Source organism: Denticeps clupeoides, chromosome 14 (genome assembly GCF_900700375.1).
Source record: "Denticeps clupeoides chromosome 14, fDenClu1.1, whole genome shotgun sequence".
Classification (NCBI taxonomy): Eukaryota; Metazoa; Chordata; class Actinopteri; order Clupeiformes; family Denticipitidae; genus Denticeps; species Denticeps clupeoides.
This window is the reverse complement of record NC_041720.1, coordinates 16,320,417-16,345,351: the sequence shown is the minus strand read 5'-3', so window position 1 is coordinate 16,345,351 and position 24,935 is coordinate 16,320,417. Positions and strand designations below refer to the sequence as shown.

The window sequence follows — 24,935 nt, the reverse complement described above, 5'->3', positions numbered from 1 at the left end:
AAACCAAAATTTTAGAACATGAAACACTTTTACAAAAAGTGTGACGCCCACCGCTTTGCACACGGGCATTTAGAGCCACGGTGGTTCGGTATCTTTCCGGGCCATCTGGCTCGGCCCCACGCTGAACAAACCTCCTGACTTGAGAGCCACATCCTCATTACCAGCAGCCACTGAGATCAGCTCTGATGAGCGCTCAGGTAAAGCAAATCGGTCATTAACAGAGCAACAGTGCTCGACAGGGGACTCTTCACCCAGAGAAGTGTGACGGCTAATGCAGGAGGAGGGGGAGCGAGGTCCACTTACCATCGGAACGGGTATGCATGAACTGCTTCACAGCCGGGGAGATACTATATATTTACCCCGCCGTGCTGAACTAGGACCGGATTTAGTCTCCAGCCAACACATGAACCCCGGACTACCGCTTGGTGGTCGCCTGTCACCGCAAAACCACCTCAAGCCTGGTCCACGAGGAGCTCAAGCCAAAAGCTTTTCATTCCGACCAACAGCCAGGAGATCCTCAGGAACAGGATTTACAACCACCAGTAACCTTCCAATCGTTCACTCCCTGAGTGGAAGGCAACAGGAACATTAACGCGTAACACTTTGAGGTCAGCGGGATTTTGACCTGTGGCCTTTCAATGCAAGTGAACATGTATACTAAATCTAAAATAAATTTGTAGAAAACGAGAAGAGATTCTTGGGAGGGGCCGCACCCAGCACCCTGCCATAATGTGTCATACTTGTGCCCGTAATTTAACATTGGTTTCCGATCATCCAGACTGTCCTGCCAAGTGTTTCCAGAATCAGTGGTGACATTCAGTAGCTGAGAAGAGAGCGGCAAAGCCCTCATCAAGAGACAGGAGAACTCTGCCATCAGCTGTCCATCATGGCGTCACAACAGCGTCACAATATCACTTTTGCACATGAAAAATCATGTCTACTGGCTGTTGGTGCAATACAATACAATACAATACAATACCAAAAAAAAAAAAAAAAAAACGCTCTTCACATGCAACACTGACTACATCATTATCATGGAGAGAGGAAAAAAAAACTGGTCTGTGAGCGCAGAGTGGACATAGACAAGATGATGTCAGCATTCGTGCCCGATCTGGTCTAATTAGTAAAATTAGCATTGGTATTAGGGGTGTGTACCACGATACAGGGGTCACGATACGATTAGATCACGATATATTGTGAGACTGTACATATTACGAAAATGTAAAAACGGAGCTGATAAGCAAGATGCTGTGTACGATCTGTGTGGATCACATTACATTAATTATTCAGCCAAAACAGCATAACTAAGTACTTAATTTGTATTCAAAAATATCGATATTTGATGTCCCTGTATCGACCCAGGGGTATAAAAACTGATCCCAGGAACAGGATCCAGGGAAAGGGCCCGAGCGGGAACACGTTCAGCAAAAGCGGCGTGGACCGGACCAGGCCAGACGGGCCGCCCTCTCCCACAGCCGCTCATTTATAAAGTTCCATCCCGGCCGCCATCATTGCCACTCTGCAGAAAGACCAACATTTGCACAAGCCGCCCCTTTATCAGGCAAAGGAAAATAATCTGGAGGCTATTTTTGAAAGACAGAGCACTTCTCTGTGCGCCCCGTTCGACGAGAGACGCCGGAGACGGTCAAACACGGAGTGGCGGCGCGCCGATTAAACTCTGACACCACGGCCATGCTGCGAGGCCACGGCCGCGTGCATTATCGCTTCTTTATCAGCGTCAAGTCAGCATGTCCCACACAATCTGACGGGGCGGCGAGAGTTGGGCTTGTCCTAGATAGGAGTCTGTCACACAAAGGACGTCCAAGGTTCCCCTGATCCGCTGTGACCTGCGAGTGTGTGTGTGTGTGTGTTGACAGACAGGCTCCATAAACATCAAATTGAAGGTGAAGAACAGGGTGGGGGGGTGACTGTTATTTTGACTATAAGAATGGAGGGATGAAATATGAATATACGGGTACACACACACACACAGACACGCACACACACACACACACTCACTCTCTCTCTCTCTCTCTCTCTCAGGTTAAATCATTTCAAGCCACAAAAGGGGCTTCACCGCCTGCTGCCCGTGTCGCAGCTGTGTCGCCTGTATAGCGTTTCAGTCCTCAGGAGGCTGAAACTTCACAACCTGCCAAACGGGTTCCCGTTGCTTTTCTGCAGGGTAGAACCTTTTCTGAGCCGCTATTCTTCCCGCCTGCCTTGTTGCGTCCTGCCGAACACACGTTCATTGGCAGGTCTGCAGTCCTGCGTTTAAAGGCGATGGCGGCGAGGCGTTAATGAACTTACCGCGCATGGAGCAGGAAGCGGGAGGGAAACGAACACGGCGCCGCCAACTCGCTCTCTTTCTCCCCGCCGGGGTGCGGAGATGGACGAAGCGCGGCCGCCTTTTGTGCTCCGGCTGTCGGCGCCGCGCTCGCTACCTGGAGCAGATTGCGGCGAATGCGGCGCCCGCGCTATCCACAAGTGACAGGGTGACGTCACCGGCGACGTCATTACAACAGGGCGGTGGGCGGGGACACCTGGGCGGTGACACAAATACGGCTTTTCACAGAGTTCGTTTTTAGACTTTCTTTGCAGATGTTTCTGTGTTTCGAAGTATATTTTCAAGCATTTTATACATTTCAAATGGTTTTATTGACAATTATATCAAATTTAAAGAGTCAATATTTGCAGCTCTTTTTTCCAGACCTCTGCAATTCGCCCTGTCATGCTGTCAATCAATTTCTGGTCCAAATGGCGACCCATTCCTTCACAATCAGTGCTTGGAGTTTTGGCCTTATGGCGCGGTGCTCCATCATGCTAGATGGTTGGGAGAAGTTGCTGTCGGAGGATGTTTTGGTACTGTTCTTTATTCATGGCTGTGTTCTTAGTTAAAATTGTGAGTGATCCCACTCCCTTGGATGAAAAGCAGCCCCACACATGAATGATCTGAGGATGCTTTACTGTTGGCACGAGACAGGACTTAGAGAATATTTAGATTAACTTGTAACCTTCATATTGTCTGACTTATGCATAGAAACTACAGCAGAGTGAATAAAACGATTGTATTCATAGTTGGGGGTCCTAGTGAACCAGAATTGATCACTTCACTGCATGTTGTAGGTCGCTCTGGATAAGGGCGTCTGCCAAATGCCTTAAATATCAATGTGAATGGACTGGTGGTGGCGTCACATTTTCTTCTCCGGAGGATCATTTTTCCAGATGTCCCAAACAATCGGAAAGGGGCTTCATCAGAGAAAATGACTTCACTCCAGTCCTCAGCAGTCCAATCCCTGTACTTTTAGCTGAATATCAGTCTGTCCTTGATGTTTTTCTTGGCGAGAAGTGGCTTCTTTGCTGCCCTTCTTGACACCAGGCCATCGTCCAAAAGTCTTCACTGTGCGTGCAAATGCACTCACACCTGCCTGCTGCCATTCCTGAGCCAGCTCTGCACTGGTGGCACCCCGATCCCGCAGCTGAATCACCTTTAGGAGACGGTCCTGGCGCTTGCTGGGCGTTCTTGGTGACCCTGAAGCCTTCTTCACAACAGTTGAACCTCTCTCCTTGAAGTTTTTGATGATCTGATAAATGGTTGATTTAGGTGCCATCTTAGTAGCAGCAATATTCTTGCCTGTGAAGAACTATTTATGCAACGCAATGACGACTGCACGTGTTTCCTTGCAGGTAACCTTGGTTAACAGAGGAAGAACAATCATTTCAAGCATCACCCTCCTTTTAAAACATCCAGTCTGCTACTCTAACTCACTCAGCAGGACAGAATTCTCTCCAGTATTGTGCTCCTCAACACTCTCACCTGCGTTAACAAGAGGATCACTGAAATGATCTCAGCAGGTCCTTTTGTGGCAGCGCTGAAATGCAGTGGAACTAGCTTTTTGGGGATTAAGTTCATTTTCATGGCAAACATAGAGACTTTGTAATTCATCTGATCGCTCTTCATAACATTCTGGAGTATATGCAAATTGTCATCATAAAAATGGAAGCAGCAAACTTTGTGAAAACTTTTTTGATCACAACCGTGGACTAGTCTACATTTAACCAACGAACAATAACTTAGTCTGGCGAACAATAACTGTCTGATAAATGCCGTTAAATAAACATAAGACTTTAACAACTCCTGCCACCTAGTGGTACAAAAACTCATCTACATAGCCAGGACAACAAATAACCATTAAGTTACTAAATCAGGGGACTGAGTTCTTTAAAGGACCTTAAAACCTGGTTTTGAAAAGCTATAATATTACTAAAATATATATTTTATTAACAATGTAATTAACAAAGAGATAATCTAGGCATAAGAGCATGCAAATAATACATCTACCATAAAGCAAAAAAAGGGACAATAGGGCTTATTATCTGAATAGTTAATGTTAACATGGAAAGTCACAAGTGTGACAGTTAGAAAGATTACATTTAAGTTACATTTAATGTGTGAAATGCATATAACGATAACTTAAATGTCACGTGACTAGTTTTACTCTTAGTATAAAAAATACCTTGATACCTTAATCAATTAGTGATATTACTAGTATATAAACAAAAAAAGGTCTACAATGTGAATGGCAAATATTATTTATTGTCACCCATTTAAACCACAAATTGCTTAAACAAACATTGAGACATTCTGCACAGGTCCCCTTTAATGGCTTTCCTAATATCCAGTCAGTGAGTGCTGAAGTGGAATCCTTCCTTCCATGTTCAGAGTCCATGAAAAAGGTGTTGGGAGGTGAGAGGATTCACTTTTTCATCTCTTTCTGCACCTCTTTCGAAATCTCCTCCTCCAGCTTGGAGGTGTCGTACTCTTTCAGCATGTCGTACTCCCTCCAAGGCATAGCCCATTTCTGGGCATGCTCCATCTGCTCCAGAGTCAAGCACAGGTCAAAGCGGATGCCTTGGACATTGTACTTCGGCCTCTCCCAGCGCTTGGACCACGGCTTGGGCTTCATCTTCACTTTGAGCTGGAAGCAATAGAAAAGACCGCAGTGAGGGGTAGCAGCTAGTACTTGATTCCAAATCCATAAATCCATTGTTTAATAACATTATCGGCAATATTTTCTGCATGTTAAGAAAGGTGCTTGTTCGATAGAGTAAGGTCAAAGGTGTTCTGCAATGTAAGAAAAAAACTACTTGGTAGATTTCTGTATATCGAAGAAGATTAACTACCATTTTTGTTAGTTTTATGAACATACCGTACAGGCCAAAAGCTTGGACCTTCTCATTCAATGTGTTTTCTTTATTTTCATAACCATTTACATTGGTAGATTCTCACTGAAGGCATCAAAGCTATGAATGAACACATGTGGGGTTATGTACTTAACAGAAAAAGGTGAAATAACTGAAAACATGTTTTATATTCCAGTTTCTTCAAAATAGCCGCCCTTTTCTCTGATTACTGCTTTGCACAGTAAATGAAAGGATTATGAAGAGCAATGATTCTTTGTTAGATTGAATAATGAGAAAAAAGAAAAACTGAAAATCCCACAACTCACTGGATTGACAGACACTTCTCTAGTAAGAGAGGAAAGGTCGGCTTTCATGTCAAGGTCAAAGGTGCTGTACTCAGGAAGGGCGTCACGGAGGTACATCAGGTTACTGTCCAGCCTCCTCTCCAGCTTCAACACTTCAATCTGCTGTATGCGGGGGCTGTATAGCTCATAACAGATCTCCACACCTGAGAAAAAAAAAAATCCATAGAGCCACCTTGCAGTCAATATATTCAGCCATTCTTTGAAAAACCGTGAGCAATAATAATAAATAGAACAGTAATACCTTGACCATCAATAATGTTCCTCAAGACAAACGTGGCACCCAGTCCACTGCCAGATCTCTGAGTACAGATTCCCACAAAGCGGTTTGTACTCTCGTTTGCATGCTGGTCCTTCATGGTGACGGCCAAAATGCTGCCTGTTAATATATTGTTAAGTATCCAGTCAGTCCTACACAAGACCCGATTTATTGAGCAATTTCAGGTTTGTAAAAATACAACAGTCTTCTTTATAGCATTAAAATGCTGCTCTATAAAATCAAGCACAAACCAAGAACCTAAAAAGTAAAAAGGTATTTATAAGAAGTATTGGAGAATATTGAAACAGCAATATAGTGTATGTGGTGATATTGTATCGATAAGGGGACATCAAATATTGATTTTTATATAAAATTTTAGTCCACCGGGTGGCGCAACTACCGCATGCGCTCCTGTAGGTGGCGATGTACAGCTGGGCACTCTGAATTACTGCTTGGCATTTCGGGCAGAGTGAAATAGCAAAACATGACGGACCTATCACAGCAACTCTACAAAATTACAGAGCTAAAATATCGCAACATGCACAGTATCACAATGTATCATGATAATCGTGTATCGTGATACGTATCGTGAGATCCTTTGCAAATACACATCTCTAGTATTTATCACTCATAGTCATATTTCTTATTTGGCAAACACAGCTCCAATTCGACGTTTACGAAAACGAAAGTTTCAGCTTGTCCACGTTATTTCCCACGGAAACAGCCTCACCGGCGTAAAACTCCGGGATGCGCAGCACTTTACGCCTCCGGATCATGTCCTTCCTCTCGACGGAAAACTTCAGAGGGTTCGTCCGCTGCCGAGGAGGGATGAATTCTGGACTCAGAAAACTTAAGAGAAAAAACAGAGAGAAAAACATTTCGTTACACATAACCCACACACTAATATGCGATTAAAAAAAAAACGCCGTACCGTCGCTCGGAGGTTTCCGCCTGTTTCTTGTCCACGATTACAGGTTTGGCTGGTGGAACGAATTTTGGAGGCTGCCCGTCTCCCCCCGCAGCGAGGCGAGGCGCGGATGTGGAAATAAATCCTGTGAAGAAACAGAGCTGCGCGTCACGGCCACCTTACAGATGCTGCGATTAAAACAGAAACTCTACTGTAAGCACTTTATACTTCAACCAAAGGTACTTGGTATATTTTACGATATATATATATATATATACACACACACACAATCCCTCACGTTCATTTTGGAGCTGAATGTTCCTTAAAACCCGCACTGAGCACAAGAGCTCAGCGAACCTCCTTGTGCACGCCGCCATGCTTAACCTTCCCGAAGCGCGGAAGGGGACGGAAGCCACTCGAGTCCAAAACGCGAGATTTTAATTACGCGCTGGCCGCTCTGAGGCTTACAACAATGTAATTCTCGCCTGTAGCCACGAGATGTCACAAACCAACACGTTTTCTTAAACAAATGCCACGGCCGGTGCTTGGAAACCGCGACAGGACAATCTTTTTCGTTTGTTAATTCAAATTTCAAGCGTTGTTACGTGAGTTGCTCTGAATGCTTTGTTTCATACTAATTATTCAGGACATCGCGTCCATACAAAAGTTTATTGTCATTTAGAAATTATCTTGTTTTCCGGAAACAACATTAAATGGGTTTGAATAGGGAAAAATACAAAATGATTATTTTTTTAAGTTTGAAACCCGCATCTACTCATGCAACAGATACTGTACTGTAAGATAAGATAAGATACGATAAAATAAGATGATCCTTTATTAGTCCCATAAGTGGGAAATTTACATTGTCGCGGCAGGAAGTGGACAGCACAAGAAATAACAACATAGACAATATGCCGACTGTATAATATAAAAAGTTAAATTAATTAATTCAAATAAATAGCCTGGGAATTAAAAAAAATATATCAGTATATACGTAAAGATATATTTGTCAATGTCAGTATATATGAATAAGTAAGTGTAGTAGTGCGAATTTGTCCAGGTTCTTGCTTCTTTAATCAATGCAACTGTTTTCAGCCGTACTAAATTCAAAAGCGTTTTCTAATAAGGAATTAATCCGGAACTCACAACTCATTCTTGCTGATATGTATGCAGATATTCCATCATTAACAGACATTTCCAGTTACCAGAGTCATTTACAACATTAATAATGTTGTGGTAGTAGCCCAGTGGGTAACACGCTCGCCTATGAACCAGAAGACCCGGGTTCGAATCCCACTTTGTGTCCCTGAGCAAGACACTTAACCCTGAGTTGTTCCAGGGGGACTGTCCCTGTAAATGTTGTAAATGTAAACAATGTCTGGAATGGGGTTTTCACCAATTTATTGTCTTTTTAATGCACCAAATATCTGTTTACCGATCCAAAAAAAAAAATTAATTACTTGAAGCATTTGAATGTTGGTGCACATACTGTGTATAATAGATGGAAAATATATCAATTATGTTAAATTGCATTTTAATAAATCACGCCATGGTAATAAGCCATTTCATGCTGATTATATTATTCAAACAGGCATTATTGTATCGTCACTGGCCCGTCGGATATATAGCATCAGAAATCATCTCAGGCATTTTTCACTACACGCCCGAGGCTATAAAAAAAGAAAAAGAAAAACCAACTCGCGCTCGGATGGGAAACCGCGAGAAATACTTTTCGGCAGAACTATTTCAGACGAGTCTAACACTACACACGCACATGCACACACACCGCACAAAATAAAATAAAAAAGTCGTCTAGCAAGTTAGACCTTATCGGGGCTTTTAGTTTTGCAACTCAAAATGTACAGAAACCGAATGAGAATTGGTGGTGTCTTCCTCCTGCAAGTCGCTTTGGTTTAAAGTAAAGTAAAACGGGTGGTGTGTGTGTTAAGACCACGTGGATGCTGATGCTGGGGGGGGTCTGCGGGAGGGAAAGTTCCCGGTCTTTGGGACCGGGGGGAGTCTCTCTCTCTCTCTCTCTCTCTCTCTCTCAGGTGCGGACGCCGCCAGTTTCGCCCGGACCGCGCAGTGTGCGCGCAGCGTGCGCGGTGTGGGACTCGCCAGTCCGGGGGAGCGATGGCCGCGAGTGCGCCGTGAGGCGGCCGCAGAGGAGGTCGGGAGCCGGCACGAGGATGTTCTTCCCAGACGCGTCCTTCTCCGCCATTAGTTACGCGCTCGTGCTGGGAGTAACGTGTGCGACGGTGTTCGGCAGCGTCGCCGGCGGCTCCTCCGACTTCTCAGGTCAGTTCCGTCAACGCCGAGCTCGCCGCGGGTTTGAGCCCGACAACCTTCTGCGTTTGAGGGGGTTTGAATCGCATTAATGGCGACGCAACTGTTTCCAATTAACACCAGAGACGCAGCGTTGGAGAGAACTGGCCAATCAGTACACAGCATTTTAGGAACCTGGCCAATCACGACGCGGCTAGAACCCGAGTGCCCGTCGCGTTCTTTTAATTGACGAGTTTTATTGACAGCTGCATTAGCTGAAAGGTTCACGTATTCAAGCTCCCAGTCAGGCCAAGTGTCCCGGGGTGAAAAAGTGGACCCGCGGGCCAGCGTTCAGCCTGGCAGCCCGGTTTAATAGCCGCAATAAAGGAGCTTTTGTGAATTGCACCCCCTAATGAGGCCGCTAATGGCCGTGAATGGGAGATAAACACTTTGACGGGGAATTAAGTTAACGCGGGGGCTTGTCGAGATTACTGTCTGCAGCATCCTGACAAAACAGCTCGTACCTCTTGCCGCTTATTTCAGTTCCTATTTTTCGAATTTTTGTGTTTCTTTATATCTGTTATTATATAGTTATTATACATAATAACGTGTAACAGAATTCAACGGAAGAAATAAAAGGTGACATATTATACTAAAGCAATTTCTGATTCAACGCTGGTACGAATTCCTTCCTGAAGGAGACTTCTCGTTAAATAAGGTGGTCGGCTTTATAATCGGCGTATTTATAAATTGCCTTACTATCCAGCATAGCTAATGCACAGACAGTTTTGCACCCTGTGCTGACTCTATAGGTCCCTGACCTCTTCTTTTTCAATCTGAGGTCAAAGGGGTCCCACCGGCACTGTTATCACCCATGTGTTACAGTGAAAGACTCCCTCCGCCCACAGAGTCATAAACCTGTAATGTGTCCCCATTTAGTGGCTGGCCAATGAGATGAATGGCTCTTAAGGGGTCACGGAGTTACCCAAGGTCAATCCCGGCGACTGCTCCATTGTAGGGGTCAGAATCACAGAGAATCATCTGATACGATCAAATATTGATATCATCTCCATAATAACAGTGGTATCGCGTTGCAGGACAGTTCTCTATGACGCAATAACGAGAGGAGGATAATAGAAAAGAAAAAATTTTAATTCAATGTGTTTAGTTCCTGTGCTTTTCTGCTATAAAATGCTCTCCAAGTGTTGAACCGTTCTGGGTACCAGCGTGTCGGCAGTGCATCACCAGAGGAAGTGTCCTGATATATTGTCCCACACCTTCTCCGTATCACGGTGAAGCCACGGGGCTTTTTCCCTGTTGCTCACGCTGTCCCATCTGTGCATGCATGTGTTGGACCAGTTGAAACGCTGCTTTTGACGCACTTCGAAAACTTCGAGCTGAGCCCTCGTGTAACACCACGGTTCAGGATCGGGCCGAATGAAGTGGTGGGTGGGCTGTGTGTGTGTGTGTCTGTGTATATATATAGCAATTATCTCGTTAGTTGTGACAGGGCTAAATAAAGCGTTCAAAACACAAAGGAAGATTGTCCTTTTTTTTTTTTTATATAATCTGTAGTTTGGGCACCAGGACACACACTTGCAAAACACACAAACGCACTGGCACAGAATGTACCGCACTGTTCAGGCAGATATAATAGCTTGATAGTCAAGGACTTTCCCGTGTGTTAGATTAAAGGTGTTGGGAGCCAAAGGGAAACTTGTCTGTTCACCCCCTGACCTTTTTTTGGTATTTACTTTAGGTCACCCTTTCAGGTCTGTGGCCGGTGGCCGGTGCTGTCTCTTCTGCTGCTATCTGAGAACGGGGGCAGCAAAACAATAGGCTTGAAATACTAGAACAATACACGGGCAGTTGCTGGATATCTCTGTTGTTACTTGCCCCATTGTTTGTGCTCTTTCAGTCAACAGCATTCAGAGAAGGGACAGATGGAACCGGAATCGGATGGAAGGCATCGGCGCAGGCATGCCAACCGCGCTTCCAATCAGCACGCTAAATTAGTTAAACAACAGCGATTAATGTTGGTTAAGCATGTACACTAAAATTCCACTGCGATATGTTCTCAAACATGTCTTAATTGTAGCTCGGCATCGACAGTCACCTAGCCTGGGGCTGGTAAGTACTGGCCGTTTATTGGCGGAACCCGAAACGATGGCCTTCTGTCCCCAAAAGACAGTCCCTACCACCTTACCTTTGGTCTTTGGCTCGTTCACGTTCGCTCCCCCTTCACCACAGAAGAAAGCAGCACAGTGTGTGTGAGTTGGCCAGGTGAGCCCTGTCTAAACAAATCCGGGATCTTGGCTTGTTTTGTCTAGCGCCGAGGAGGCTGGCGGCTGCAGCGGCACGAGAACTGTTATTTCACTGCATCACACTTGGCCGGAACATTCATGGGTGAATCTGCAGCCTTTCGAATGGCTTTTCTCAAAGCTTTTATTCTCAAAGCCCTTATTTCAGGGACATGTGTTGGAAGATTGGGATGCCAATTTGTTTCTGTCTGTTAGTTAAGACACTCTGGGCTCCTTTTAAAGACCTGTACTGTTGGACTTCTTACGATTTACCAATATGGGGCAGTGGTGGCCTAGCGGTTAAGGAAGCGCCTGTCATGGCTGCCCAATGCTTACCAAGGGTGATGGTTAAAAGCAGAGGACACATTTCGTTGTGTCACCGTGTGCTGTGCTGCAGTGTTTCACAATGACAATCACTTCACTTTCACTTCATAAGGCAAGCTGAAGCATCAAGTATTTGCTTGACACATCATCAAAATTTGAACTGGCTACATACTCTCCCATTGTCTTGAAGCCTGAAGGTTAGATTTTAATAAATCCTAAATAAAACCTAAATTGTAATGAGTTACTGTCATGGCTCTGGCACCACCTTCATTTCTGCAGGGGGCATGTGGCTGTCCCCAGGGCATCCCGTATAAAGGCCCAACCGCCATGTTGTTTGTTACTGGCCCGTCTCTGTGGCTCGCCCATTGTCACTGTTCGCCTTTCTTCATACTATTGCCGGATTTTTTTGGCTTTGACCCTTTTTGCCTTGACCTCGCCTTTCTTCTGGATTGCCCTTGCCTGCTCTTGTTTTCGACCCCGATGTACCACAACCCCTGGACCTCTGGCTTCTCTGACTGATCTGCTGGCACTAACCAGACTATTTCTGAAGACCACAAGTTCCAATTACCCCACTCAGCGACCCATGGCCACGATAAAAACATGTTTATCGCATCTCCTCTCTGTGTATGTCAGCCACAAACTCCTTCAACATGTCGGCATGGGCGCTACCCAAGCCTTCCCATGACCGTATGAGCGAGCCCTCTGCAGGCGCTGCAGGAAAAGTGCCGGTGCAGGACTCGATTAGTCAGCTGCTGATGTCATTACTACAGCAACAGCTGACCCAACGGCCAGCAGTCACCCAGGACACCCAGCTGCAGACCGCGCAGCCCTAGCCTGCTCGAGCCGCCAGCAGTCTCCCTGCCAGGCCTTCATTCCCCAGACCCCTCTGTGTTGTCCCCACCCCCGCTCTACTGCTGGGGTCTCCAGCAACCGTCGCCTCTGCTTCCGTCTTAGTGCTAATCAAAACGCACCTTGCGAGCCGGAGTAAAATGATAGACGTGAACACAGTGCATGATAATCAAGTTCAAGCCCTTTTAATTACAAAACTTCAGCTTAGTCTCATACCCCCTGCTGAGCAAATGCAATATGTCCTTGCATTACATGTTGCTGGTGAACACGGGTCACTTGGGTCAATTGGTGAACTTGACCAGAAGATGTTTAAATTGGCATTTTTACTTGAATTAAAAAAGACTGGGGTTTTTTAATGAACAGGATGAACGACGATGAATGTGGAGTGTGTGTGTGCGTGTGTTTGTGATTTATGGGTGGTGTGCTAAATTCTACAATACAATACCTACATGCATTTTTTTTTTTTGGTCCATTCCATATTGTTGCCCAGCAACCGGGGGTGGTCAAAAGCTGTCCAATTTGAAATATTTCTTCAAACAGAATGTGTGCGATAAGAAAGGGATAATCCACAATGAGGTGTGAGTTAAAGAGAACCACCCAAAGTGAAAGGATTATCCTGCTTATTAAAACGGCACGTGTGAAATTGTAAAAAGGGCATTTACTTTTATATGGATTTTTTTCCTTTTCCCAATAAATTAGGTAATTCTAGACCTATCCTTATAACTCACTAACCTACTTTTATTATGTTAATGTGCGTGGCACATTATTTGTAGTGTGATCAGAATTTTGACTAAAATGCTTAATCAGGGATTTGCGTATGGAATATTGAGGTAATAATGTAGAATAAACTTTCTCCCAAATGGTGGGACCACTGATATTCTCCAGATGGTGGCATTTTCTGCATAATGTTCTATTTCTTTACAATCCTCGTCGAATTCTACAGGAACCATTTTGAGATCGGTCATGATGACAGGCGGCTACATTTTCAACCTTATTGTTCCAGCGTAAAAGCTCCCTTCAGCCCTTGGACTATTTAACTCTGCACCTCCAAGACAGGTTGCTAATGACTGTTTTAGGAGGAGCCGTTTTCTGGGCTGCCTGAATCTGTCCCGAGCGAGCGAGCGAGCCAAGGCCCCGTCCCACATGCTGCAGCTGTGTTTATGCGTGCCCCGTCTCATCCTGAGAGATCCCAGGATGTTTCATTGACACCTTTCTGCGCTACATGGGACGGGAGGATACAGCTAATGGAGGATAAGTGCATTTCTGCAGAATTCATGCTGAAGGACAGTCCTCCTCCAATGCATAACCAGGAGGAAATCTTTAATCCTGATGTACACATTTTCTTTTCTTTGTTAACAATGACATGTTAAATATACTTCAGGGCTATTCTATTTTTGCAAAAAAATCAATGATTATATCATGATTATTTTGACCAAAGCTGAAATTTATGACTAATCATTGACCTTTATAGATTTTTTAAAATATCATTTTTTGCACAGTTTAACATTCTATAAATAAAAGTTATTAATTATAAAAAGTTATTAATTAAAATAAATTGTTTTTAATACACATGCAGGATTTGTGATGCAACAGGAGGGCATCATTGCAAAGCAGAACACAGACGTCATTTTATAATTGGCCCGTTTAGGTAATCTTTGGAAGGCAAAATTGTAATCTAGTTGAAATTCAATTAATCAGCGATTAATATAAAACAACCATAAAACGTTTGCCACTGGATGGCTTACAGGATACATTTCCATTAAAAAAAATCTGCTTTCTTCACACTGCTGCGCTCTAACAAAGGGCTTTTTGAACTTGACATTGCTGTACCTGTCGCATACTGAACATTTCTTCACGTTTTATCTGAAGCCTTGCGGGAGAGGTAAAGTGAGCGGAGATTGTCCACGAGTTAATCAGTACCCGAGGGCGTTGCTCTCGCCAGCTGATTAAAAAAAAAAAAAAAATCGTATCCGTACGATTTACAGTAGACCCCAGCAGAATCGGGTTTGGGGGGGGGTTTCCCCACTTCCTAATCGGTCACAACTGCCCACAATGGTTAGCCAAAGTCGCAATCCACAATGCAGTGTTATTAATACTAAAAGATATTGCATGGCTCTACCAAATTCTGTATACACTATGCATTCCATTCTGGTGATATACATGATTTATTCTTGAGAAAAAGAGGTGGAACCGAGGGCTGTAGTCGTTTAATTAGGAGCTCGAAGGGTTGATTACCTGAAATAACATTTCCACACAGTTTTGCCACGCCTTGCATTTGTCTAGTTTAGAAATGGCCGGCCCCTGCTCGTTGCTGCGACTTTTTAACGCTCTCCTTGCAGGCTGAAATTGAAAGGCACACACTTTTACTCTCAATTGCTTGTCCTTCAGCCAGAAGAGCGGCAGAGAGAGAGGGAAAACTTTGCCTCAGTCGTTATTTGCCTCAGTCCACCCCACTTACATGTATCTATCAAATGATCCCCTCGGCAGACCCCCACTTCTCCCCCTTCTATCCTCCCCTCTACTCACTCGCTCCTGGCTGCGCCGGTGGAGAATGCCAGCAGCGCTTTGATGCCTTACCCCCCCACCCCTCCACGCAGTCTTGGCCTACCCAAGAGGTAATTTATGAGCCATTTAGGAGCTGACATGTCCTTCTGAGAGCCGCGTCGCTCCTTTTATCTGAAGCTCATGTGGAACAATCAAAGCTCTGTGAGTCCCTACAGGAAAAAGAAGGAAAGAATGGAGAAGGAATGTTTGAATGATGAAATCAAGATATGTCTTTTTGGGGACGTATGCACAGGGAAATAAAAGAATGACGGGAATTTTTGTTAAAGTTACAGGAGCTGTTCATTCAGACAGTTTAAAGTAATAGTTCCCATAGTTCCCGAAAGCAAGGCGCATTGTTGTGTGTTGTGGACTGTAGGTGGACAATGAGCAGACAAGAATGAGAATCAGAGTAACAGGCCTAGCTGTAGTTGAATGGATGGGCGTGGATCTTTTTTTATGTTTGTAGAACTGAAGTACGACTTGTCACGCGCAAACTCCTGTTTTAGTGAAAAGAACAATGATCAGTCTTACCAGAACAAGTAATTGAATCAAAATCACACATTTAGCTTAAATTAGAAGCATGCGGTTTAAACTTGCTGTCTTTTATACACATTTTTATAAGGATTCCAAAGTAAAAGTTTTGCTGTAGTATTGAGCGTGGTACAGTTTCATGTACAGGCCTCTGGCTGCAATGCACAGCACCATTAACCAGTAAAAGGAAGGAGCTTGGCTGGGCTTGTGGCTTTTTTATTGTAGGCATTCAGCTTTAGTGGCGGAAGGCTTTTCCCTGTTAAAGACCCCGAAGTCAAGTCTGGAGCATTTGCGGATCACAGGCGTTTGTAGTCGTCTGCCGTCAGAAATCCTTCCACGGCTAAGCCTGTTAATTCTTCACCTTTTTTATTTTCACAGCCCTCCCACTGCCGCCTGCTATTCAATGTTCTCATCTCTTTAAAATGGTAATCGTCTCCGTTTTATCCTATTTTAGAGCTTTGTGGAGTTCTGAGAAGATAAAAAAAAAACTTTTGTACTGCAGATGTAGTAAATTCAGCAGCGGCACTGTCCTGGAATCCACGCCGACTGTCTGCTGTGTTTATAACCATGGCTGTAACTTTCAGGAGAATTTCTCATTTACAGCCTCGGGTTTCGTGTGGCATGATGGCTTACATTATTTTAAAGCTACTTTTATGATTTTGATTAATGAAATTCTTCATCTTTAATGATTTGAAGTGGTATAGTGCTTTTTAAGTCCATTTCAATTAAGTTTTTTCCATTTTTTAAATTCTTCTGAATCCTGTTTTCTGTTATACACATATTTATTTACCTAAAACTATGTGATTGTGGAGTTGGTAGGGGAAAATAACCTGCAGTATGACAAATCACATTTAATCACCGTTCTACGAAGTACTTGGGCATTTACCGTATCAAAAAAAAAAAAAACGTATCAAATTAAATAAGCATTGGAGAGACCTGGAATACCAAAAAAAGTTGTGCCCACTTGCATATTGAACTGGAACCATGATAATAAAACCACGTTTTGAATCAGCTGGCTTGTTTGCTGGTGTGAGCGGCTCGCGCTAGTTGGCTACTTTTCTCTGTTTCTGATATCAGTTATTGACTGTAAGTGGTCGCCACATATGTTCTTACAAAAGAGTTGTTCTTCCGATTCATAAAAAATAGTCTGGGTGTTGTTCCGATCTAAACTTCCGAGCCTAATCGGACAAGTAGTCTGGATTCGACACTGACAGCCTCTTCGCCATCACGAAAATCTATACAGAAACTCAAATTTTGGTTTTATCACAATAATATAAAGACATCGTTTTAATGTATCTCATTAAATGTTCTGGTGTAATATTTATCTATGGTTGTGGTGTTATTTGTATGACCTGTGTCTTTATCCCCTCTTTTTCACACACATCATTTACTGCCATAGTCGGCATTCATTCATTTAGCTATAACACACACACACACACAGACACGGACGAGTCCACAATGTTAGAGTCTGACAGTGGGTGGGCATGCAGACTTTTACCAACAACAGAAAGGATGTTGACACACAGGCACACAGTCTTTTTTCTTCCATACACCCTCACCCACCCACACACACACACACACACACACACACACACTTACAGACATCAGACCGCTTTGTTGTCCCAGAGAATGCATCCTGTTGCCCACCAAGGGGTTAAATCACCCCTAACCCCACAGGTCAGAGAAACAGGCATGTGTTAACTGAAAGGGCGCGGGAGGCGGCTTCTATAGATGGACGATTTGGGGTTCCTGGGGAGGTGTGTGGGAGTCCTGGTCGTCTTAAGAAGCTGTGGGGAAGGGTCCCCAGTCACCTGCACGCTGCCTCTGCTGCTGCTGAGAGCTTTTACACTCCCCACGTGCAAAAGTGTTCTGGAATTTAGTTTCAATTAAATGGGATTGTGTAGCATTTGTACAAAGGCGTGTTGAAACAGGGTGTCGTTGGGGCTCAGAGGAAGCAAACCTGATTGTTTTTGTTTGGTCTGCACTTTTAATGAGTGCAGCTGCCCCAGGGCTTTACACACACACACACACACACACACACACACACATTATGCCTCTAAACTCTTCACCTCCACCCGGGTTCTCAGTCCCATTGCAGGGTGTGTCCTCCCTGGATGAATTTTAGTTTCCTACCCCTGCTTAATACTTGTCATTAAAGCGGATCATGCACGAAGCAGGTCGGGAAGCACAGACGCCTGGGGCCCGGCAGATTTAAATCTACCTCTGCAGAAGCCAGGGAACAGGCTCAAGTGCATAAGCCCCCTCAGCTGATTGTGTGTGTGTGTGTGTGTGTGTGAAATGCTGAAATGCACAACTGAAATGCTGTTGTTAAAATCGTTGCATTGGTCGCCATATTAAGAATTCAATGTTAAATTTAAGTACTGAAGAAATACACAGAATAGTGGTGTGTGGAAATAACCCAACATTTTGATGTGCATTTTACTGAAGGAAAAAATTACAATTGAATAAAAAACAAAAATAAAGCACTGACTAGACAGCTTGCTTTTGTGAAATTCTATAGACATTGGCGATAGGTGTAAAGATGGCTTTGGTCATTCTGCTTTGCTTCCTCGTCCCGCCTCTCTCCTCCTCATTAGCATTTAAAGCTACAGATACCTAAACTGTGCGTCCTGGGAAATCTCATTGTGGCACTGGATCAAAGTGGCTGTAATTCTGCACCATGGCTGAATTTTGGATAAAGCCAGTATTAGGGGACGACTGAGGCCAATATAAAAAAAAAAAATTATGTCAGGGCACCTTTAAGATATGTATTTGTGATATATGTATTGTATATGTGTATATCATTGTATCGGTTCCACAGAAGAGGATTAGAGGACAGAAGATCCATCCCCATTTATTCATTTGCCCTTATGTGCTTTTTAAGGGTTCCTGGAGACGGGAGTCCCATTTCCCCCCATCGAGAATAAGCAAGACGTGGGGCTGCACCCTCAGGCCTCGCACCACATCCTGTGGTCGGAGCATGTTTTAAAAATAAATGTCACCGCTTTGATGAGACCGCTGTGGGCATAAACCTCTAACCGGCACCCGGTCAAACCGCCGAACCGCTGCCCATGGCGGCCATCAGCAGGGCTGCTCTAGGGTGTGGGATGTCCTTCTGCGTTGGGAAAAAAAAACAATAATTATTTTAAGGCATTTCATGAATTCCTCCGTCTGCCACAAATGTGTGCATGGGAAGGCAAGGGTTATAATTATTATATATTTACCAAAAATAGATGGCAATAAAATCAGTTTTATGAGTATGTGTGCATAAAAGGATTCATAGATGAGAGTTGCTGTTCATAAACTGGTTTGGCAGTTTCAGAAGCTGCTGATTTAGGTTTCTTCATGTCCTTCTCTGGGGATTTTTTACTCGTTTTTGATATGAAGAAGAATGCTGTGGTTTGAAATGCTATCATCAGTAAGTAGCTAGTGTACCCTGGCAGGTTTTCTGTTTCTCCCTCAGAGAAAGAACAGAGACCTGTACAGAACATGCCTTTCAGCCGTCTCCACCAATGGCGGACGGCCGTATCATTTTAAACCCAAGGGAAGTCCCAAGAGAAGGGGGTAATCCCCCCACACCGGAGTCCCACCCCTGGAGGCAGCGCGCCGTTACATTCCCCCGCCTTACTCAAGCAGAACTCATGCTGCTTCCGCGCTCTACCTCCGCACGCACCCGGAGCAGAACGGTGAGGTGGTGAAAGGGGGATTATTCTGTAATACATCAGCACCATGTTTGCACACATTAAACGGATATTTCCCTACTCTTACTCTCTCCAGGCTGTGGCTGTGCGATATGGCATAAATATGGCATAAAATTCATATTGCGATATAGATGGAAACTTCTATATTGAGACTGTATGTATTGTGGTACATGATTTGGTCTGTTAACTGTTTTTGGAACGGTAAGATGTGTCCATAGCCAATGCACTGCAGCAGGAAGTTGTATGATACACCTTTTACACATGTCAAAGTAGCCATGAGCATAGAATATTCATCTGCAATTATTGGAAAAAAAATTAAAACATTCTCCCATAAAAGTCATGACCTCAGTAAAAAGTGAGTTCTGTATTCGAAAAACATTCATAGAAAATTGCTGGATTTTCTCTTACTCATTGAACAAAAACATAGAAATCTCCATTTTGACAAGTCATGTATCTGTGTGTACTTACACACACACGTTGGTTTTTCAAATAAATTGTGAAAATGCGAAATAATACACCTTTTAACGGCATGCAACGTTTCGAAATTAAACCATATCCCCATTATCTATATCGATGTATATCAGATCATTCCATCTTTCCATTTGAAACTTTCATTTCGCAACATCACATCCATCAAAAGTGGAGCGAGTGAATTAAATTAGGCCAAATTTATATCGTGTATACCACGCAATGCAAAACTACTACTCAAAATTACAAATGATTCTTTTTTTACGAACGTTTTGCCAACAGGCCATTTTTACAATTGATGAAAAAAGTGCAGTGCAGGGTTATTGGTCATTATTAATGACCCTCCAATGACCCTTTTCTGACCTAAGGTTGCAAAAATCATCATCTTTACAGCTTTACTACAGCTGCCTTCAGGTAATGGGGTATTATTGATAAGATACCTTGTCCCGACCTTAATCTAATCTTTCCCGCTCTGTGTTCTCCTGGTATGAAGGTGGGTTTTGTGCTGTTAGAACGTCGGTACTAATTTGGACTGATCCACATCACTAATTAGGAAATGAGGAGGAAATCCCAGTTTGTCCAGTGAAGCCCCTTATCTCCTGATGACAAAACAGCGGCGTGTTTCCGTGCCGCTAATTAGCCGACCACGTCTGACCTTTCAGGTCAGCCAACGGCGTAGCTGTACCGATCACATGACCACAGTTAGAGTCCACTTACCGGCAGACATGAGCACGCTGGCGGGCCCCACATGACTGCTTATCAAGATGATTGGTCGTTGGGCATCATGTGACGCCGTAATTACTTTGAGCAACGTTCGGATGGCTGACAGGTCGGCATTGCAGAGTGTCATTTTGGATAATCGCTACGCATAGAGCACTCACGTACTGTCTGCATACTTACAGGCGAGATAAAACGCTTTGAAGTTGCCCGTTGGAGTATGGAGGTGACCTACATCTGCAGCGTCTGGCTTCGTGCCGGGGTGAAGTTCTCCAAGCCAGAACGTTCTAATATGTCAAGAGAAACCTGATCGGGACAAACAAGGCATCTTTAAACAGAGACTCCCTTTGACAGGCGAAGCGTAGTCGCAATTATGACGAATGGTGCCTTTGAACAGAAAATAGTACGCCTCAGGGCTGTTCCTTGGTGGAACAACCAAGCGCGGTGACGTAATATATTTTTTTGGCTTGATGGCTGTGTTTATTTGAAATGTGGGGGGACGTATCGGTTTTTGCTGCTCTGTTGTTGTTTTTGGTTTTTTTTGTGTGGGGTCCGTGCGGAAGTCTGTTCCCCCGCTGTGGAATGTGGTACCTGCCATGATCTGGTGCTGCTGCCAGACAAAGCTTTGGTTTATTGAGCCAACGACTGTACTAATGGAGTTTTTTTTTAAATACAGATTTAAAGGTACAATGTGCAAAATGTTGGCTTATTTCAACTCGTCGTGCTAACAATCGCCTTCTACTGCAATTTCCCTCCTGTACATGTACACTGGGACAGGCACAGCGGAATCTATAGGTGTATTACAAAATGATGACATAATAATATAATCTTTCTCTACATATGAATTATTTGAACCTTTCGCCTTGTGAAAAGGGGATGTCCTTGTTTATTCTCCAAATCAGATGTGTGAATGATAAGAAAGATAATGATCCCACCCCCCCATGACCTGTCTTGAACTGTAGGCCACACCTCCTTCCATCTCTCTGTACTGGTGTGGGTGTGGATGGTTACTGGTTCACAGCATTGTACTGGGAGACAGAAAAAGGGAGACGTAGGATTATTTGTTTTGTCCGTATCAGCACTGACTAAATCACCACAAGCTGAGTGGATCTTATCTCTGTGTGCAATGTGTGTGTGTGTGTGTGTGTGTGTGTGTGTGTGTTCTCCATGTTTACTGAGCTCTCAGCTATAGTGAGGTAACTTGAATCGGTCAATAAACCTTCAGTCAATGGGATTCCGTCTTCAGACTCATTGACAGGATAATGATCCTCACGTTTGAAGCAGGTGACGGTGAACACGGTCCCTGCCTGGTGAAGCTCTGAGAAGATAATTTAGCTTAGCACACCCTGACATTCGCAGCTTTGCTTCCCATTCATTCTGCCTGAGTATATATTTTAAGGTGAATGGAAGAATGAAGATGGCTACTATTTAGGAACGGAATCCTGGAAGAATCAGCTCAGTTCGATGATCCATTTGCAAGGATGTGATATGGTGGTAGTGGCTTTGTGGGTAAGACACTCGCCTATGAACCAGATGATCACAACGTCACAGGTTCAAACCTCACTTACTAACAACCCTGTGTCCCTGAGCAAGACACTTAACTCTGAGTGCCTGCAGGGGGACTATTTCTGTCACTCCTGAGTATAAGTCGCTCTGGATAAGGGCTTGAATGCGTAAATGCATAAATGGATAACAAATATCCATTTATAACAATATTTTTTATTAATGTCAGCGTTTATCATTAATATTCAAAAGAAGCATTGATTTAAATGTGGGCAATGTTGCACGACTTTTGCTGATCAGATCTTCTTCTTCAACTAGTGTAACTGTAATATATGTTATAAACAGACCTTTGCACGCCATTGTATGTAAATACTCAGTGTTTCTTTACGGTTTACGTTCAGAGCAACCAACAGGCTCCACATGAAATCTCTTTTTTGCATTCATAAATGAATTTAGTTCATCACAGTTGAGCATTGGGCCTTTGTCCAGATACCTGGAAGACCTTAAACTCACCAGCCCTTGGCCCTTTTCTGAAAAACACTTTTTTAGAAAATGACATAACCAAAACCAACTGAGAATATCTCAGCAACTGCAGCCTCTATTAGTATAATTTTGGTACCATTATGAAGATTATACTGCAGATTAAGGCGTTTCGGCTGAGCCCACACTGAGAGGAACTTTGGAGTGAGCTCACCGGGGCTGCCTGGGCTTGTTTGTGTAGCCATCCAGCCAGACGAAGGCCGAGGATCATCTTCATGTCTTGCAAAGGCACAGACAGAACGTTTTTTCATTTCAGTATGTGCTGTCTAACACGTATACAGGCGAAATGACAACGAGTGAGAGAAGCGGCAGTGTGTGAAAGGTATGCCTTTTCCAGACCGCGCTTCCCGAACAATAAGAAAGCCGCGAGGCAACAGGCAGCGGTCGGCGCGGCTACAGTGTTGCCACGAAATTGTGGATTTTGAAGATGAAGCCGACCGTCTCCGGGGTGGCCCGGTTGAGGGCAAGTCAAAACACGTGCTGCTGGCGCGCTGCTTGTTGATCCGCTCCTCTCGGTCGCCGGTGACGGCACAACGCACGCGAGGACATGGCAACGGCAGCGGGTAGCCGCCTCTGTGTAACGTGGCCGAGGATGAATACACACTTGTGTTTGTTCAGCTGCACGTCCATTAAGTAAACAATAAAAAAAAAAAAATGTCGACTGTGCTGTTCAGTTCTGTTTTATCTTTAACCCGGTTTTAAAAAATCTTGAAATGTTCCCATTTGCTCGGTTTGTTTTACAGGTTATCTGTCCAAAGTGCTGAAGAACTACACGGAACAGGCCTGTGACGGAGAGTTCCTGTTTGTGCGTTGCCCGCCCCGGACCACCATCACTATCCAGTCAGCTTTTTATGGGAGGAAGAGCTCCGCCCACTCTCTCCAGTGTCCTTCTCCCTTGTCTGTCCTCGGTGGGACTCAGCCGGCTGGAGACAACACACACTGTCATGTGTCAACCTCACTGCAGGTACTGAACGTGCCCCTCACCTCACTGACGTTGAAATATATCGCACGGAAGCAGGTTATTGAGTTGCGAGTGGTTTTTCTGTTTATTTACAACTTTGAATTTGATCTCTGAAATTCCAGAATTAAGGTTGTTGCTTTTAACAGGAAACCTTTAACTGGTAATATCATTGAACTGCATTTTACCATCGGTACAGGACACTCAACTACAGGGTGGGCCATTTATATGGATGGGAATGGTTGGTGACATTGAACACATTTTATTAGTGGTCAGAAACTTGTAAATAACTCATGAAAGAATAAACCAAGCACACCATTGTTTTTCTTGTGAAATTACCAATAAATTTGATGTGTCACGTGACCCTCTTCCTATTGAAAAAACAATAGTTGGATCCAAGATGACCGACTTCAAAATGGCCACTATGGTCACCACCCATCTTGAAAAGTTTGCCCCCTCACATATACTAATGTGCCACAAACAGGATGTTAATATCACCAACCGTTCCCATTTTATTAAGGTGTATCCATATAAATGGCCCACCCTGTATTTACATCAACTAGTGTGCATTGTTGTACGAAGTGTATTAATGCATAATGCAATGTAAGAGTTCCTTAATTAAAATGAATTAGACTTCTAGGGTTTTTTGGTGAATATTTTATTCACCAAATTCCTCTATTTTCAATGCCTCACCACCCTCCTCTAGTAGCATTCGCTCAGTGTCCTCTTAAGGTCCTCCAAATTTGCCCATTCCTTTGGCAATTTGTAAAGGAAGAATAGGACCCGGTGCAGGGTGGTTACAAAGACAGGGCAGCACGCACAAAGGCCGCCCCCTCAGCTCGTACGCCTCCCAGCCAATTCAGCACCGATGTTGCGACAAGAACCCCATGAAATGGCTTTGTGCTGGTGAGACCCACCAAAACAGGCTTTCCTGAAGGGTGAAATCTCCCGGAATACATGTCCACAAAGCGTTACGCAATCAGTGTTGGCTCGCGGTTTTTGTTTCCCTTTGGGGCTTTTTCCTAACCCCCAGATTCCACAGGCTCAGAGCGTGTTAGTCTGCAGCAGGGTTATGACACTGATGGTGGGGGCTTTAAAGAGCTCAGAGAAGTGCGATTACAAAATGAGCACGTGCAAGTATACAACCACAGGAGGCTGCAACCTAGACGACAACGGTCTCATTATTTCTGTGTATATTTTTGCGGCAAGGTGAGCCCCGCCGCAGACTTCACCAGAGCAGTGTTGCCAGACGCTGAGAATAAAACCCCACTGCCTTTCACAGTCGTTTTCATAGGTAAATGCAAGACATTTGTTGCCTGATCCGCGTGTTCTGTTCAGGGCAGTGGTGGCCTAGCGGAGGGCAGTGGTGGCCTAGCGGTTAAGGAAGCGGCCCCGTAATCAGAAGGTTGCCGGTTCGAATCCCGATCCGCCAAGGTACCACTGAGGTGCCACTGAGCAAAGCACCGTCCCCACACACTGCTCCCCGGGCGCCTGTCATGGCTGCCCACTGCTCACTCAGGGTGATG

At 44.3% G+C, this 24,935-nt stretch overlaps 3 protein-coding genes across 4 annotated transcripts in view; 1 reads left to right on the top strand and 2 right to left on the bottom strand.

Annotated features, from left to right (window-relative positions):
• itsn2a (intersectin 2a) overlaps positions 1–2,494 on the bottom strand; it is a 62,017-nt gene extending 59,523 nt beyond the window's left edge. For both annotated transcript variants that reach the window (XM_029002374.1, XM_029002375.1), the window contains exon 1: positions 2,308–2,494. The gene's annotated coding sequence lies outside the window, so the exon portion shown is untranslated. The remainder of the gene's footprint in view (positions 1–2,307) is intronic.
• A 2,080-nt stretch (positions 2,495–4,574) lies between these two features.
• Positions 4,575–7,105, bottom strand: mrpl19 (mitochondrial ribosomal protein L19). Its single transcript, XM_028953337.1, has 6 exons — positions 7,008–7,105; positions 6,734–6,854; positions 6,533–6,651; positions 5,788–5,922; positions 5,508–5,689; positions 4,575–4,976 (listed from the first exon to the last, which is right to left on the bottom strand). Exons 1-6 carry the CDS (start codon positions 7,084–7,086, stop codon positions 4,755–4,757), a joined length of 858 nt encoding a protein of 285 aa, XP_028809170.1. The 5' UTR covers positions 7,087–7,105; the 3' UTR covers positions 4,575–4,754.
• A 1,644-nt stretch (positions 7,106–8,749) lies between these two features.
• Positions 8,750–24,935, top strand: part of LOC114763800 (protein eva-1 homolog A-like) — a 64,527-nt gene continuing 48,341 nt past the window's right edge. The window contains exons 1-2 of the mRNA XM_028953577.1: positions 8,750–9,007; positions 23,195–23,415. Of these exons, the coding sequence (XP_028809410.1) occupies positions 8,899–9,007; positions 23,195–23,415 (330 nt within the window). The 5' untranslated portion in view covers positions 8,750–8,898. The remainder of the gene's footprint in view (positions 9,008–23,194; positions 23,416–24,935) is intronic.